Below are 17,423 nucleotides of genomic sequence, written 5' to 3' on the forward strand. Positions count from 1 at the left end.
TTCACTTGTTCGCGAGTTTCGTGAGCAGTGATTGACAGCTGCTTGAGAGACTGCTTGAGCACTAGGAGGACACAGGAACTTGATCTTTTTCACAGATTATCTGCGAAAATATCTTATCATATTTGCTCAAAAGACTTTTTTTTACAGTCCTGGTATTCTAAAATAGCAGTTATTAACACTGAATTGTGTAATAAACACACAGAGAATATAGCTGGAAAACAACACAAAGGCCACAGTTGTCTTTATTTTATGTTGGAAGCTTCATTTTGAAACATGCAGTGATTGAGAGCTTTTTATGTTACACAGCATCCGACGCTTAAAGCTGCCTCCTTGGAGACACCTGCTCACACTTCTCTGAGTGTGTTCAACATGTGGAAATAATTTACATCAAACAACACTCTTCCCCACCGGATCACACCAGGCAGCGATGCAGGCTGGTCATCAGGTAACCAGCAGCACCTCTCTCCAGATCCCTCCTCAGCCTGAGACCGCCGTACTCAGTAACCGACACTCAATCCAGCCCGTCCTGTTCCAGGCCATCATCAATCCTAAGAGAGGTATGGAGGGACCGCTCCAGACACCACAGCCCCCCAGGAGCTGTAGCTCACCTGCTGGGAAATCATGCTGGAGCCTGGACGCGAGGGTGGCCGTGCTTCTGGTGACTCTGGCTGGAGCTGTAATCCTGCTGCTGCTGTACAAACTCTTACAGCTGAGACACAGGTGTGTACACGTCGCAGAGCAATATGTGATATAACAAATTGACTTGATCCACATCCCATGAGATCAAATCCCCTCTGCTGTTACTGTTAGTCTGTTTTCTTCACTACTATTCTTACATTTTATGAAAAGGAAATTCATGTCTGATTGATTAGCAGGAGTAGCTTTCAGGTACAATATGTACCGTACAGCATAATATTGTATAAGCAAAGTAAAATAAAGGAAATGAAGAAACAAACTTGTGCTGACTTGTGTCACGTTGGTTTGTGTTGTGTCCTGCAGGCTGAGGCTGGCCACGGCGAGGCACGCTCTGGAGTACTACAGCTTCTACCACACCGCTACCTACACACTCGAACACGCTGCCTCGCGTCAGGACCTGCCAGACAAAAACGGGACGGTCGCCGAAGCTACACCACCTGTACAAATCGTAACCTCGGTGACACCCGCTGTCATCAACCCACTCCCGCCCCCACCGGTGCCTTCTCTTCCTCCACCCCCACTGCCGCTCCCCCCACCTCCTGCCCTGCCTCCACCACTGCTCCACACTCCACCTGCTCTCACTCCGACACCTTCCCTCCTGGCCTTCCCTCTCCCCCTGCCTGTGATCCACACCACCCCGCCCAGCCCTCACCTGTCGTGGGGCGCCTGCTCGGACGCAGACGTGTACTCTCGGATCGGAGCTTTCAGGCCCTCCAGGCTCTCCAGCCTCTCCAACCATTCGAAAGTCATCCTTTTTGAACACTCGTCTCTCTGACCTCTGACGCAGAACATGACTTGAGACGTCAACATGTGACGTCTGACATGTGAAGACTGTAGTGATTACCAAAGACACATTCTGCCGACGGACTGATAATCACGCGGGGATGATTAAGTGTTTGGTCAGAGTGCTCTTACTGTATGTACACAGTATACTGAGTACTATCCACACTTTGTACCAGACCTCTGCAAAAAAAATTGCAGTTTGGAGCAAAGCATCTTTAATTATGTTTTGTTCCATTAGTGCGTGGGGTAGTCTCTTAATTCAGACAGGTGGAAGCACTGTGACAGTTTCTTTCCCTGAAGAACATTTACCACCTCACGTCTATTCTGAAACTTGTTTTGGAGGTAAATAAGAAAGCTAAACTACTGAAGAAAGACTTGTTTTTGTATGCTCTGTCTTGATAATTGCTCATCATTCCGAGCGTCACAATCTCCAGGATCATCGTCAGAGTTTTATAAAAGGCGACGTTTATTCAGTCTTGGATGAATATTTAGATTATAAACAATTTAAGTTAAGTTTTGCCTTTGAGTTTTTCCAACTTGGAATTGTCCCTTTGGTTGCTTTTGTTACTTCAACAGTAAAAGCAACTTTTAATTTAACATTGTCCCAATGCCAAATTTGCTGAGTCAACTTAACTGAATTTGAGAACTTAAGTTAGGCAGACTCATTTTAAGGTAGCCAAACTGTTTTAAACTGTTAGTAACCTTGACAGGAGTCTCTAATTGGGCTTCATTTCTAGTCACATTAGGCAGCGCATTCAAACTCAATAGACGGGAATGCAAATCGCTCAGAGGCAAAGGAGCACGATGTTAGTGCCGGAGTGTAGGGTTGGACCATGGCTTGGAGGTAGGAAGGCGCAGTTCATTTAACTGCAGATGGGTTTACATTGGAGTTAGTTGAAAGCTCGGTTTGTCACATACTGTTTCTAACGGGTACCTCCGTGCGTCGGTTTCCGACGTCGAGTGGCACTTACCAAATGGCGTTATTTGACGAGTTGGGATTGAGAACGGGTTGCATAGACAGAGGGAGAGTGACTTCATTCTCTGCTCAGGTAGACATTACTCCTCTATATCTAATAGTTGTTTGCTGCTATATTAATGCTCTGGATGTCGAATTTAGCACCTTTAAGCTGGTTATGGTATTACACGGGGCAGCATCAGAGAAACCTGATATAAAGTTAACATGATGTAAAGTTTTCCTGCATTCCACAGCTAAAAAACACAAGTTAATAGAACTTTCTCACTTTGTAATGCATCACAACCAAATTAACTGTGAGAGTCTGATTTGGTGGCGTAACTTCATTTTTTCCCTTAAATACTGATCATTTATATTCCTGGGGTATAATGTCTTCATTTTTACAGTGTAGTTATTGTCGGAGAGTCTATTGTTTCCTCAAGTGGAGGCATTTCCTTAGCCAGTTTTCCATGGCAGTGCCCCTCCCTGTTTCACACCATTCTCTGTGTTTCCTCTGACTCACTCTCTGTAGCAGTCTGCATTTCCTTCACTTACAGGCCGTGAAGAGTCATAATAAGTCCTTTAATTCAAACAAATGAATGAATTTTATATTGCCAATTTGTCTCTTTAACACATTCGAAATCACAGTACAACAAAGATATAATTAGTACACGTGAAACAGCTGAATAATTTGTTCTTTAGTGAGCAGACTAAGACATTTACAGATGAGCACAGATTCTCTAAAGTGGCGCCACGCAGGTAACATCTGTCTGTTGCTGATAAGGTAACCTGAGCGTCGACCTTGGCCCTAACAAGCTGTTAAGATGAGGGTTTTTTTTCAATATTCAACCACGTTTTTCCTCTCATTTATATTTCAACAACAGTGTGTAAATTCACGAGGGATGCTGTTTTAGTTGATGCTTGTTTGTTGCTTTTTCCTGAAAGCCGAGACCTTGTGTGACATCCCTCCTTAGTGTTTTCTGTGTGTAAGTCTGCTATAGTGAGGCCGCTGTCTCCATACTAAAAGCCAGTTAATTCAATCTGTGCATGTACTGCAGCATTGTCTCTTAATTGGTTGTAAGATGAGCAGGAAAGACATTTGTAACAATATACCGCCGCCGCAATTAAACAAAACGAGGGAACGTCATGCAAGGATGAATATGGATGTGTTTGTATTCCCGATCTGATTAATATTAATTGAAGGTTTTCATCTCAAAATGTTATTTATCCATTTCAGAATGCTCGTAGAAATGCTTCATACAGCGGTAAACAATGTACCTGAGGCTGCTTTCAACCTACTGGTTATTACATGCTAATTGTATCTTTTATTTCAATTGGATTTGTTTCTCCTTGAGGCTGCAGTCGGTAACTTTGAGCAAATATGATAAAAAGTTATTTTCATAGAACTGACACGATATCCTGACAGTAGTGCTGAAACTTTGATTGAAACTGTCAAACTAGGCAGCGCTGATCCAATATGAATCAATATTCTTTTACTATAATGCCTATTTCTAGCATAAAATGTTTTCAGAAACATATTTTAGTGTACTGTTTTATGGAGGACCACAACAGTCACGGAAATAGTAATCAAGCATTTAATTGATTAATAACTTATTGTACAATAAAAATAGGTATTAATAAATGTATTTACAAATCAGTTTATTAATCTATGAATAAATGGAATAAATTACAAAGTAAGCCATTATAGAAGAATTATAAAAATAATTTACAAAAACACCATAAAACAGTCAATAAGTACATCATTTAAAAAGACATTAATGAATTCATTAATAAATATTAAAAAAACTATTTGAAAATGCAGTTTAGAAAAATAAATAAATAACTGGATTCACAAATTGAATTAAGAATACAGGTTTTAATCAGGCATTTAAAAGGGCAACTTCTTTTTTCCCCATTTGCATTAGCATTTCCCTGCTGCTTTTGCTAAACCCATTAGCTATTTAACTAATTAGCTTCTCCATTTAGCCACTGCATTTAGCTTTTCCGTGACACTTTTGGCCTTAAGCTGGTAAAACGAGCTGAAAGAATGCAAATTAGCCACATGAGATGTAACAGGCTCTCTGATTGGATCTCTCTCGGAATCCCGCACAGGGAGATAACAGGACATTTTGGTGTGTCTTTGCAAACTCTCCATCCCAGTATTGCATCTACACTTCAGAGGCAATAAATCAAGTGAGAAGTAGGGACATTTTCTCATAGACTTCTATACAATCAGACTTCTTTTTGCAACCAGAGAGTCGCCCCCTGCTGGCTATTAGAAAGAATGCAAGTTAAAGGCATTTCATGTCAAGTCATATCACCCCCTCTCCCCCATTTCTACACTGTCTTCTGTCAAATAAAGGTGAAAATGTCCAAAAAATAATCTAAAAAAACAACTTGTAGAAGGTATTATTTACACATCTGGACGTGTAAATCTGCAGATGCAAGTGTCTGATATTAGCTTAGCCTAGTTTCACATTAACTAAGCTGTGTGTCCTTGTTCCTGAGATGAATGTAAACACAGTTTTGTGTGGAACAGACTTGACTGATAGTTGACACTCTGCTGGTTCATAAATCTGACCCTGACTCCCTCTAAATGACTGTTTGTCCCAGAAGCCCTTGACTCAAAGTGCAGATTCTTGGTAATTGCATCTGTCCTCTTCTCGTTTTCTAATCACTGCAGCCACAGTGAGAGGAAATGGTCATTGTTCCAATTGCCCTCAGTGTCGTCACCTCTGCATGATACCAAAACAAGTCCTTAACTTGTGTAACTGGGGGAGGCAAGTGTGGTGAGGTGGTGGTGAGGTTAAACACCTCCTGACAACTTCAGTTAAAAACAAAATGCACGTTTGATTCTATTGACTCTTGAGTTGGATCAACACCTGATGAACGTGTTTCTGAAGAACATTTGAGGCGAGTAACAGAATCTTGATTGATATTTGATCAGCGCTGCCTAGCTTGACCGTTCGATCAGAGTTTTGGAGTTTCGCGAGTAGAGTTTTACAGCTGCTGTAGAGACTGCTTGGCGGTTCATTTGGCGGTTCATTTTTCCTACATCGCTTCCTGCATGCGCCCATTATGTTTTGAATTTAACCGTAATTTTATAAATGCATTAGCTCACTAATTGCTGCACATCTCAGATAATGATGGAATCATGGCGTCAAAATCTTGAGAAAATTGAACAACAACAAAACCAGACATGTTTATATGTGTCTCAGAAGGTCCAGACAGTCGGATTTAAGAGGCAGATGGAAAATGTCATGAATTGATCCGTCCTTATTAAGTGAGATATGAGTGAGGACGTTTGGAAATTGCTCTGCCGAGTGATGCACACACCTCGCTGTTTTCAAATGATGCTGTGCTTTCAGCATTTTCATATAATATATAGAATATATATTTCATATAATATCATATAATCGCCTATAATGCTACCTGTGAATGTATTATTCCTTTGTATGCATTCATGTCTACTATACAAGTGTTGTAAACTAGAATTAGATAAAGTCCAACAACATGACAGCTTTTAAGCCCTACTAGAGCCCCCTAGAGGCTGTAATATTCATTTCACCCATGATACTGTATGAAATGTGTTGGACAGAACAAACATACTGCCCCACTTCAAAACACCCGAACTATCCTTTTAAGTTCCCCATGTTATCATTTATAAGTAGTATATTTAAGCAATAGCACGCGACAGGCCGAAATGTCAATGAGAACGTTTGTAACCCTGCAGCTATGTTGAGATCAGTTGAGGAAATAACAAGCACCGCCCACCAGTCGGAGCAAACCTTCTCATTTTCCAGCTAAACCGTACACTACAAGATGTTTCTGAAAACATTTGAGGCGAGAAATAGACATTACAGTAACAGAATATTGATTAATGTTTGATCAGCTCTGCCTAGTTTGATCGTTTGATCGGAGTTTGCGAGTGATTGACAGCTGCCTCCGTTGAATGAACAGCCAATAGGAACGCTCTCTCTCTGAAATGACCTGTGATTGGCCAAAATCTCCCGTCACGGGCTAGATTTTTTAAAGCCTGAAAACAGAGGAGCTGCAGAAGTCTAGTTTTCTCTGAGAGCTCTTGAATTACAATATCTTGAAAGGTTATTAAGGAATTTTTGCCCAATGGTGCCAAAAATATTCTGCCTACTGCCACTTTAATAGGATAAATATTAATTGTTGTCATATACTGTACAGTAATAAACACTTAACATGTCCCTATAGCTGCTAAATGTTTATTTATTATTATAAATACTGAATAAGGGGGTTTAAAGTAAAGTGTTACCAATACCATCCCTAGATTTTAAAGTTGTGTGGGTTTTTTTAACAAGCAAAATAAGATAAATGAGATGGGGGGGGGGAGGAAAAAAAATCACATTTTGAAAATCTGCATAACTTTCCATTTCTTATTTAATTTGCAACCCTCTTCACGCTCTCAGTAAATGCAATCAGCGGACACATCCAGACCAAATGATGGATCTTCTTGTGCTTAAATCAGCTGGAGAAGAGGAGGAACACCTGCAGAAGGAAGAGCAAAACAACAAACAATGAGCCTCTGTTTGATGTTTCACCTTAAAATGACTGCACAAACAAAGTGACAGCACTGACACCTGCTACAGGTTCAGCGGGGTCGGGTTTGGGCAGCCAAAAACAGACCTGAGAGAGGACTGGAAGCTTCAGTGAAGCAGTGAACAATAGTTGAAAAGTGAAATACTGAAGCCAGACCATCAGATGGAAAATATATATTTCCTTTTACTTCGGTAGTTCAAATGCAGGACCACGGCACCAGACCAAACCCCCCGGGTCGGTGAAGTTCAATTAATTAAGATGTCATCAGTCGTGACTTCATTATTGTTGGAGGACCCCTGTGAAACATCAAAACTTCACAGCAGAGGCTTCATTTGCTGTCTTATAACTCCTCCTGGAGAAACACTTGTGCATGACCAGAAATCCATGTTTTACATGATCGCATCAACACAAGTTACACTTTCAAAACTGCATCACTTACAAACTGAAGTTCGCTGAGTTGACCAATACTGTTATATCTTAAAGAAGCAAAATATGAATTATGTTGATCAAAAGAGCAATGAGAATGTTAATTATAACTATAAGAAGAACTAAATGTTAGAATGATAATTGAACACTTGACATTTATGTTGCCTTTTTGTGCCTCTGGCCTACTGCGTATATAAGTACTGCTTTGCTAAGTCATGACAGTTAACTTAAAGCAAGAAAATGTAACTTTTGATGGCAGAAATAGCTTTTTCTTCTTCTTCTTACAAATTAATTTACAAGTAATACAATGCATCTTTGCTCATTTCAATACACTCAGGGGTTTGCTGCTGGAGCCTCACTTGGTCTGGTAAGATCAGTAGCTTATGGTGGCTAATGTTTACGGAAGCCCTGAGAAGCAAGTGAGAAAAAAAAAATATCTGGTGATCCTCCTGTGTTTATGACTTAAAAACAAGTGATAATCTTTCTAAGAAAGGATAATAAGTTCCTTAATGTTTTTTTTTTTAATGAAATGCAAAGGAAAAATCGTGCATAAATACATAAATATGTAAATACATAAATAAATACATACATTTAAATATAAATAAAACATAAATGAATAAATAAAAAATACATGCAAAAATAAATAAATATATTTAAATATGAATACATAAATAAATGATAGGGACAATTAAACAGAAGAGTAAATAAACAGGGGAATTTATCCCAAGATAAATAAATAAAGAAGCAAAATAAAACAGAAATATAAATTTATGTTACATTTGATCAATTAATTATAGGCTACATTTATTTTTAATATTATTTTTGCTACATTTAATGACATTTATTTATTGAGTCATTTATTTATTTATTAAATTTTGGGCAGGTTCCGTCCTCCATAATTGTATTAGAAAGTTCTGACATGTAGTTTGGTTGAGTTTATATGCTGTTGTTTAGAAGACTCCAGAAGACTTTATTATTAGAAACATTATTCTCAATATATATTGAATTGTATTTGGTCTCTCCCCAATAATGTCCGTAAAATATATAGGCCTATATAGGTACTATTTAAAATGTAAGGTTGTTTCCTTTTAAAGGAGAATCATCTGCAGCTCCTGATCTGCTGCGTTCCTCTAAGCTTGTTAACAACAACAGTTCCAAAAAGAAATCCGAAAAAGACGAGGAGGGTTTATCCCTGGTAGGCCGTGGAAGCCCGTAACGTAATTCCTCTGACAGCAGAACGCCAACGGCGCCTCTGTAAGGGAAACATGACTGAACAGTTCAAGAGCGTATGGATGAAATTTAATCCACACTCCTCACCTCCTCCAGTATGCAGGCTGATTTACAGCCAAGTGCACTCGGCGGCCGGTCTCTGAGGAAACCTGGAGGATACACAAGCATCTGCAGTGATACATTCAAACAGTGTTACGGTGCTCTAGAGGTTTTAGTATTGTCCTGCACATAGCCAAGTGACTTCGTAGAATTGAGTTTAATGCTTCAGCTCAGTTTAATGTTTTAGTCAGCAGATCGTGTTTTTCCTCCAGCTGTTGTTTTGAGAAATCATTGTTTGAAATGTCCCTTGTCAAAAAGACAAATCGGACTTGAAGAGACAGCATAACAATTGGGTTGTGGAGGAAATGCATCCATAGATTTGGGTGTTTTCATTTTGTTTATTTATTTATTTATTGTCTCAATGTGACATCACACAAAAATATATAGAGCCATACTGCAGAAAAAAAAGTATTGTTTGGATTGACAATAACCACAATATGCACAACACCGTCTCACTGTAGTTCGTGAAATATTCACGAAATTTAATCTGTTGTATTCGTGTACATTGACACCAATTTCCCTTTTTTTTCATGATGCTCCGCACGACTTTCAACAACATATTTGTTGTACGTTTTCCTACGAATGTCCAGCAACACACAAGTGTCAATTTCCGTTCTTCCGTCTTCTCAAAATAAAACTACTTAGTTAGGTTTAGGAAAAGATCAACTTGGTTAGGTTTAGGCAACAAACTACTTAGATAGGTTTAGGAAAAGATCGACTTGGTTAGGTTGAGGCAACAAAACTACTGAGTTAGGTTTAGGAAAAGATCGACTTGGTTAGGTTTAGGCAACAAACTCCTTAGTTAGGTTTAGGAAAAGATCACAGTTTGGGTTGAAATAACTACGGAAGTGCTGTAACTTAAGTTCAGAAGTCACATGACAAATAAATGAACTTTGACTTGAGGTTTCACACGGGACTCAAACAGCGGTCTCCTGGGCAAAAGTCCTGTTTTTTTTTTTTTTACCCCGACCCCCTCCGTATGCGGCATTCACCGCTTTTTGTACTTCCCGGTTCACAATTATGTGTATTATTTACAAATTGATTTCTTGCTGACCAACACGGAAAAAAATCGTAATTTGTGTTTATGTACACAAATCAATACATTCAATTTCGTAAATTTCACGAACTGCTGTGCGACTAGGCTGAATATTTCCACTTAGTGGAATGAGGCAGCCATAAAATAAAATGTGGAGTCTTTTGGTTTAATATTTAATTTAATGTAAACATCATAAATCTTCAATGAAGAGCTGGAGCAAACTGAAACACAATATATGTGTATGTGATCCCATCGGAGAGAATGGGAAAAAGATCATTAAAATAACCTTATGGGGTTACTTAATGAGAAATAAAAGGGGAAAACTGTTAAGGGGTTAAAGCACCTTTAAATGTAAAAAAGTTTGTCAGTCTTGCTGAGAGGATTACAGGACACAGAGCTGCTGTACAGTAACAGTAACTGTGTAACACTGTAAGCCAAAGAATGGAAACCACACCTGCTTATTGTCTGCGGTGGCTGCCAGCTGTGGGCCCCTCACACACACCTCTGTGCTCCTGTGTCGCAACAGGCCTTTGATCAGGTAATTGCCCCTTCGGCACCCGGAGTTTGCATCCGCCATATGTCGCTATGGCGACCACCTCTCCAGCATCCATCTGTGTGCCCCCTTCACAGCCTTTTTAAGATGGACTTATATATGAGGCCATGAGTGACGGAGGGAAAGGGCAGAGAGTTTGCCACGAGAGAGCACCCCAACCACTTCAACTGCAACCTTTATATGACTGCACATATGGCGACGGATGTGTGATTGCCCACCCACCACCTCTGAAACAACCCCCCATGGACTGACGAAATACCTTTTTTTCAAACTGTAATAAGGATTGTCTTTGTTTGACGAAGATACATCAGTTCCACATGCACACGCATGTTATGAGAGGATCAGAGTGCAGGTGGAGCTCAGGGGAATCACTTTGGGGGCTCATGATGCTGTTTGAAGACACTTTGAGGAGGATGACACATTTCCTGTTGCGCGCGGATCAAATTCTGTGAATAATTTAAGACTCAAAATCCCACTGTGATTAATTTAAATTCACAAATATCACAATATTAACCCTTTAACGTCCGGATGTTCTCCTTTTATTTCCCTTTAAGCAATTCTGAGGTTATTAAAATCATCTTTTTTCCACGCTGTCTGACAGGATTACATAAATATTTTATTTAAATTTCTTTTTCCAGCTCTTCGTTGAAGCTTTATGATGTTTACATAGAGAGAAATTGTATTTACCTTTTATTTATTTATTTATTCCATCCAATTTAAATGTTCTAATATAGATGTACTGAGCATAAGTTTTAGACCACTTTTCCCCCAAAATTCAGCCTGACATATTTGGTATCTTTGGGCAATAAAGTTATGTGGGTTTAAATAATACTTACCTGCATGCTTATCTAGCCACACAGGGGGAAAAAAATCTAAAAATCTAAAATCAAATCCACACCTAGAAGCTACACAATCACAACCTCCACTCCCACTGAAAAAAGTGTCATATTGCGTGCCTTGCTCGAGGGCACTGCAGTGGCAGAGGCCAGATGATTACTGCCATCATTTCCGTGCACATCCATAAGTAGTTTGCAGGTGCTAGGTGACAATTATCTGCACTGAAGGGAAGAAAACCCCTGAAGAATCATACACATTGAATAGAACATTAATGTGGGTGTGTTTTTTCATATTGCAGTGCAGATGTTAAACGGCCCATTGCAGTCTTTTAATGAGAGTCTGTATGGAATGGTGTCCTCGATAAGAGCTTCAGCTAAATGCTGAGTGCTGCTCATTTGGATCCTTAATTTATAGTTTTCTAAGTGCCACATAAACAGTATTAAATTGAACAGTGAAATATAATGGCATTTAGAGTTGGGCTGCAACTAATGGTGTTTCCATTATCTATAAATCTTTTTATTATTTCAATTAATGGACTAATAAAATGTCAGGAAGTAATGACAAATGCTCATCACACTTTCGTGACGTCATCAAGTGTCTGACCATCAGCCCCAAATACAAATATACTCAATTTCCATTTATATAAAACAAAGGAAGGACATTTTAGCCTCATCTTTCCCCCTTATTTTACAACTTATTTGCAGATTTTCTGCGTAAATCTGCACATACATTTTAAAAATCACGACTTCTGAAAAAATTGTGAAAAAGTATTTCTTTATTGGACATTACAGAACAGGATGAGGAACACGGAGCTTCAATCTATACCGATCACAGCTTTATCTATGCATAGGCTATACAGACATCTCTGGGAGTATTTCAGTACTGATAACGATGGTGATGATCGACAGTAATCATTATGAGCCCTCTTTTGTTGTTGGTTGTTTTTTAGAACAATCTCTTTGTGCCACTTTTATTGGCTGTTTTATATAGGCATCTTTTTCCACCTGGAACCACAATTACATCACCGTCTGCAGAAATGACACTTGATTATTTTCTTGAAAGCGCTCTGGAAGTCTTTGTTGAAGTACGCGTAGATGATGGGGTTGAGTAAAGAGTTGGAGTAGCCCAGCCAGTTGATGACATCACCCAGCCAGCGGGGCATGTAGCACGACTCCTTGCAAAAGGGCATGACCAGGGCCACGATGAAGAAGGGCAGCCAGCAGAGGATGAAGGTGCCCATGATGATGCCCAGAGTCTTCACCGTTTTGCGCTCCCGCGCCATCGCGATCTTCCTCTTCGCCTCGGTCGCCTTCTCGTGCCGGTTCTCGAACAGCGGCACGGAGCTCGGGGTGTTGGGCAGCGGCAGGTTGCCCTTGGAGGAGTTGTTGCTGTGAACTTCGATGATCTCCAGGGACTCTCCATCCTCCGCGTGTTTCACCGCGCCATTGACGCTCGGCAGCATGGGCCTTGGCTCCACGCTCCTCTTCCAGCTCTTGCCCTGCACGTCTCCGGGAGTCTTTTTGTGGAACAAGGCCGGGGACAGCGCCAAGCAAGAGTCGGACACTTTCTTCTTCTCCGTTTTACGCACTGTCCTCCTGATCCGAAACCTGGCAGCTTTGAATATCCGCCCGTATAGAACCAGCATTAGAGTCAGCGGGATGTAAAAAGCCCCGAAAGTTGAGTATACAGTGTACCAGGGGTCTTGTCTGATCGCACACTGCTTTGGGTTGGCCCTGTCCTCTGCCATGCTGCTGGGCTGAGAGCGCATGATCAACATCGGCGGCACTGAGATGGAGAATCCGACCAGCCAGGTGACACTGATGAGGACTGCGGCTCTCCTCGGCGTCCTCTTCTTCATGTACTCTATGGGCTCCGTTATCGCCCAGTACCTGACAAAAAAGACAAAACTGAGATCGTAGTTTTTGGAGCCAAAAAGGGAAAGATTAAAGGTTAAGTGCATCACCTACAATCTGTAATGTTAAAAAAGCTCGGACACAAGCCTGAAATCTTGGTGTAAACATCACAGCATGTAAACATGTTCTAGTAGAAACACAAAATACAACCTGAAAATGAGCACGATATGGGACCTTTAAAACATTTAAACACACAATTTAACCACAGCATATTGGGGGAAAAAAAAAAAAATGTGACAAAAGGTGGCAACTATTTTTATTTATTTTTTAAAGTGTCAATATAATAAAACTTGTGCAACATATACAGACTTATATGTTCATTTGTCTGTTATATGTGACAATGACATTCAAATAACCTCTTTTTTTTAATGAATATGTCTATAATTTTCTTCAGCTGAACAAAAGACAAAACTGAGGTCGTAGTTTTTGGAGCCAAAAAGGAAAGATTAAAGGGTTAAGTGCTCATCTACAATCTGTAATGTTAAAAAGCTCGGACCAAGCCAGAGATCTTGGTGTAGTCATGGACTCTGACCTGCAGCTTTAACTCCCATATTAAGACAATTACAAAGACAGCCTTCTATCACCTGAAGAATATAGCAAGAATTAGAGGACTGATGTCTCAGCAGGATTTGGAAAAACTAGTCCATGCATTTATCTTCAGCCGACTTGACTACTGTAACGGCGTCTTTACTGGTCTTCCTATAAAAATGGATCAGACAGCTGCAGCTGATTCAGAACGCTGCTGCTGCTAGAGTCCTCACTAAGACCAAGAGAGTGGATCATATCAGTCCAGTTCTGAGGTCTCTACACTGGCTCCCTGTCTCTCAGAGAATTGATTTCAAGGTACTGCTGCTGGTTTACAAAGCACTAAATGGTTTAGGGCCAAAATACATTTCTGATCTTCTGCTATGTTCTGAACCATCCAGACCTCTCAGGTCATCTGGATCAGGTCTGCTTAGTGTCCCCAGAGTCAGAACTAAACATGCAGAAAGAGCAACGTTCAGTTTTTATGCACCAAATATTTGGAACAAGCTCCCAGAAACCTGCAGGACCGGCTCCAACTCTTTTAAATCAAAGCTTAAAATGTTCCTTTTTTCTGCTGCTGCCTTTTATTAAACCAGATAATGATCTTATATACTGCACTAGAGCTTTTACTCTTGTGTGTTATATTCAATTTTAGCTTCTATCCTAGCTTTTTTTTTTTTTCAACAATATTTTTATTATGATTTTAAACACAAACACAGACAAAACCAACAATACACCAACACACAGTGGCCACAATAACTAAACACCAGATTTAGATCCCTAACACACAGCATACGTACATAGCACATAATATACTCAAAGAGATGATTGTACACAATCACATATGTAGTTGAAAATATCAAAGCATCTATGTATGTATATGTATAAAAATGGCACTTAACGAATTTTCAATATTGCAATCTATCAGACCCTTTAGTACAATATTTGTAGGTTTTTCACCAGCATATTTAAAAAAGGATGTCCAAGTCTTAAAGAAATCACCCATTTGACGTTTAAATCTGTATGTTAGATATTCCATTGGTATTAGCTGAAATATCTGTTTATGCCACCCCACAATGGTTGGTATTTTTTTTTTTTCACTAATATGTTTATTGAGTTTTATTTTCACAAACAATAATACTATCCTAGCTTTTATTTTTAGCTTGTTTTTATTTTCTAATCTTTAATGTTTTTATAACTGTTTTAACTACGTCTTAATGTTCTTTTTGCACTTTGTCGCAATGTTCTTGAATGTTTATGTAAAGCACTTTGAATTGCCCTGTTGCTGAAATGTGCTCTACAAACAAAGCTGCCTTGCCTTTTGCCTTGCCTTGCCTTACCTGTCCAAGGCGATGGCGCACAGGTGCAGGATGGACGAGGTGCAGCACAACACATCCAGAGAGATGAAGATGTCGCACATGATCTCTCCGAGAGTCCAGCGGTTCAACACCTGGTAAAGCGCCGCCATGGGCAGCACCAGCACCGACACCATCAGGTCGGTGACCGCCAGAGAGCCGATCAGGTAGTTGGCCACATTCTGCAGAGTGCGCTCCAAGGCGATGGCTGCTATTACGCACGCGTTCCCAAAGATTGCGCACAGGATGAGCGCACCAAGGATGAAGGATGCGACCAGTTGGTAACTCAGCTTCACCACCTCCTCCTCATCTTCAGGTGCGGAGGTTCTGTTGGAAGAGTTGTTGTCGAACTGAGACCAAATTGTGGTGTTGTTTGCACCCTCCATTGTTGTGTAAACTCGAGGTGTTACTTGATGGAGATGGAGAGCCTGGTGCGCATCACACCGTTGCACCTTGGAGAGCGCATCATGGACTGCGAGTCTCGGCTGCTGACAGAGAATGATGCTGCGTATTTATACCAGTGATGGAAAATGCGTCATTTGTGTCTGTGAGGATGGAACAGAGTGGCTGTTTTTTGTGGAGGTTTTAGTCGACAGTAATACATAATAAAAAATGCATTTAAAGGTCCCATATTATGCTCATTTTCAGGTTCATACTTGTATTTTGTGTTTCTACTAGAACATGTTTACATGCTTTAATGTTAAAAAAACCCTTTATTTTCCTCATGCTGTCAGCCTGAATATGCCTGTATTTACCCTCTGTCTGAAACACTCCGTTTTAGGGCATTTTGACGGAATTGCAATAGAATTGCAACAGAATTGCGTTGCTAGGCAACAGCTTGGGTCCATGTGTACTTCCTGTCAGCTGATGACATTCACCTACACTGCAACAGGAAATAAACTGGGACAGATTTACAATGTTTACGTTTAAATCTTTGTAAAGGGTCTAAATATTGTATGTTCGTGACATCACTAATGGGCAGATATCCTGACGGCTTGTTTCAAATGCAGAGTTTCTGAATACGGGCTGTGTGTATTTCCCTGTGGATTGAGTGTTTTGATACTTTCACAGTATTTATAAAGGAATTAAGCCTGCTTTAATATAACAAAACGTGAAAATCTCACTTTTTTATAATATGGGACCTTTAATACATTTCCAAGAAAAGAATACCAAGTTAATTGATCTGTTTTATTTCCATGTATGTCTCCTGGTAAATAGGTAATAATTAGCAAATAACTTCTTTGAAATTTCTTTAAAAACTCCCTGAATCATTACATTAGCTATACCAGGTTACATTTGTGTAGACAATAAGTCACACAATGGTGAGATTTGTGCTGATCAGAAGTGTCTTCTATTAGTTTTGGTTTTCCACCTCCGATGAAGAGCAGTGCCTAAGGTTATATACTATTTTATCATATAATTATTAAATCATGTTTATAATACAGTAATTTTCAATACATTTTGAGGTAAATATTTGGGTAATTTGGCAGTAATCCCAAGAGAGTGGCTGTTTTTTGTGGCGGTTTAGTCGGTATAGAGGAGACAGTGGAGATGTGGGTGTTAATAAATAGACATATGCAAACTTAAATATTTCATTTCTTTTTTCTTTTTCTATTTTTTTCTTCAGGCTGCAAGTCAAATAAATAGACATATACAAACTTAGATATTTCGTTTATTTTTTTTATTTTAATTTTTTTTTTTCAGGCTGCAAGTCAAATAAATTTGCTGATTTTTGTTTTTTTAAATAAAATTTTCTTGAAGCAAGTGGATTTTGCCTTTTTGGTGAGAAAAAAAGCTTTCGAAACTGTTTTTTGTGTCAAATGACACTTTTTTAGTCTCTTTTTATGGATGTTAGTGAACTGATCTGCATCAACTGTAAAATAAAAAAGCACTGTAAACAACTCTTTATTTGCTTTAATGATAACAATAACAAAAGCAACTTCAATACTACTACTACTACTACTAATAATAATAATAATAATAATTTTTTTTGAGTATGGAACTATTGTGGAATTGACTTTTTTCATATCAGCAGAACCACTGTTTTTGAAGTTAAAAACATACCACAATTAAAAGAAAAGAAAAGAAAATGCTTTAAGTTTATCTTAATATATCATATATTATTTATTCTCAAAATTGTATGACCTTAATCACAGTTAACTTTATGTTATGTTATGAAAGTAGTGTGGCATTATTCTCCTCTGTTTTGTTTTCAGCACCATGGTCAGAGCTCTGGGACCACCAGGAGAGACACTGCCACCTGGCGTTCATCAGCTTTCATAACACTAAAACATGGTGACACAATCCTTTATTATTTTAAGAAAAACATCATGAAAAAAAATAATATATATATATGTATATATATATATATATATATATACATGTAAAGGATCAATAAAGGTCAATAAAGGATATATATATATATAAACATAAATAAATAAAATATATA

The 17,423-nt window shown here is 39.1% G+C and overlaps 2 protein-coding genes across 5 annotated transcripts in view; one reads left to right on the plus strand and one right to left on the minus strand.

Moving 5' to 3' along the window:
* Nucleotides 1-3,969, plus strand: part of LOC141756980 (uncharacterized) — a 75,434-nt gene extending 71,465 nt beyond the window's left edge. For 3 of the 4 annotated variants that reach the window (XM_074617107.1, XM_074617108.1, XM_074617106.1), the window contains 2 exons: nucleotides 307-720; nucleotides 1,000-3,969. In XM_074617107.1, the coding sequence (XP_074473208.1) occupies nucleotides 428-720; nucleotides 1,000-1,471 (765 nt within the window). In that variant the 5' untranslated portion in view covers nucleotides 307-427 and the 3' untranslated portion in view covers nucleotides 1,472-3,969. The remainder of the gene's footprint in view (nucleotides 1-306; nucleotides 721-999) is intronic. The other variant, XM_074617105.1, reaches the window with a different exon arrangement.
* A 7,975-nt stretch (nucleotides 3,970-11,944) lies between these two features.
* Nucleotides 11,945-15,809, minus strand: htr1ab (5-hydroxytryptamine (serotonin) receptor 1A b). Its single transcript, XM_074617103.1, has 2 exons — nucleotides 14,960-15,809; nucleotides 11,945-13,070 (listed from the first exon to the last, which is right to left on the minus strand). The coding sequence occupies exons 1-2, from the start codon at nucleotides 15,358-15,360 to the stop codon at nucleotides 12,203-12,205; spliced, it is 1,269 nt and encodes a 422-aa protein (XP_074473204.1). The 5' UTR covers nucleotides 15,361-15,809; the 3' UTR covers nucleotides 11,945-12,202.
* Nucleotides 15,810-17,423: the final 1,614 nt, after the last annotated feature.

The sequence above is a fragment of the Sebastes fasciatus genome, chromosome 19, assembly GCF_043250625.1.
Source record: "Sebastes fasciatus isolate fSebFas1 chromosome 19, fSebFas1.pri, whole genome shotgun sequence".
NCBI lineage: Eukaryota > Metazoa > Chordata > Actinopteri > Perciformes > Sebastidae > Sebastes > Sebastes fasciatus.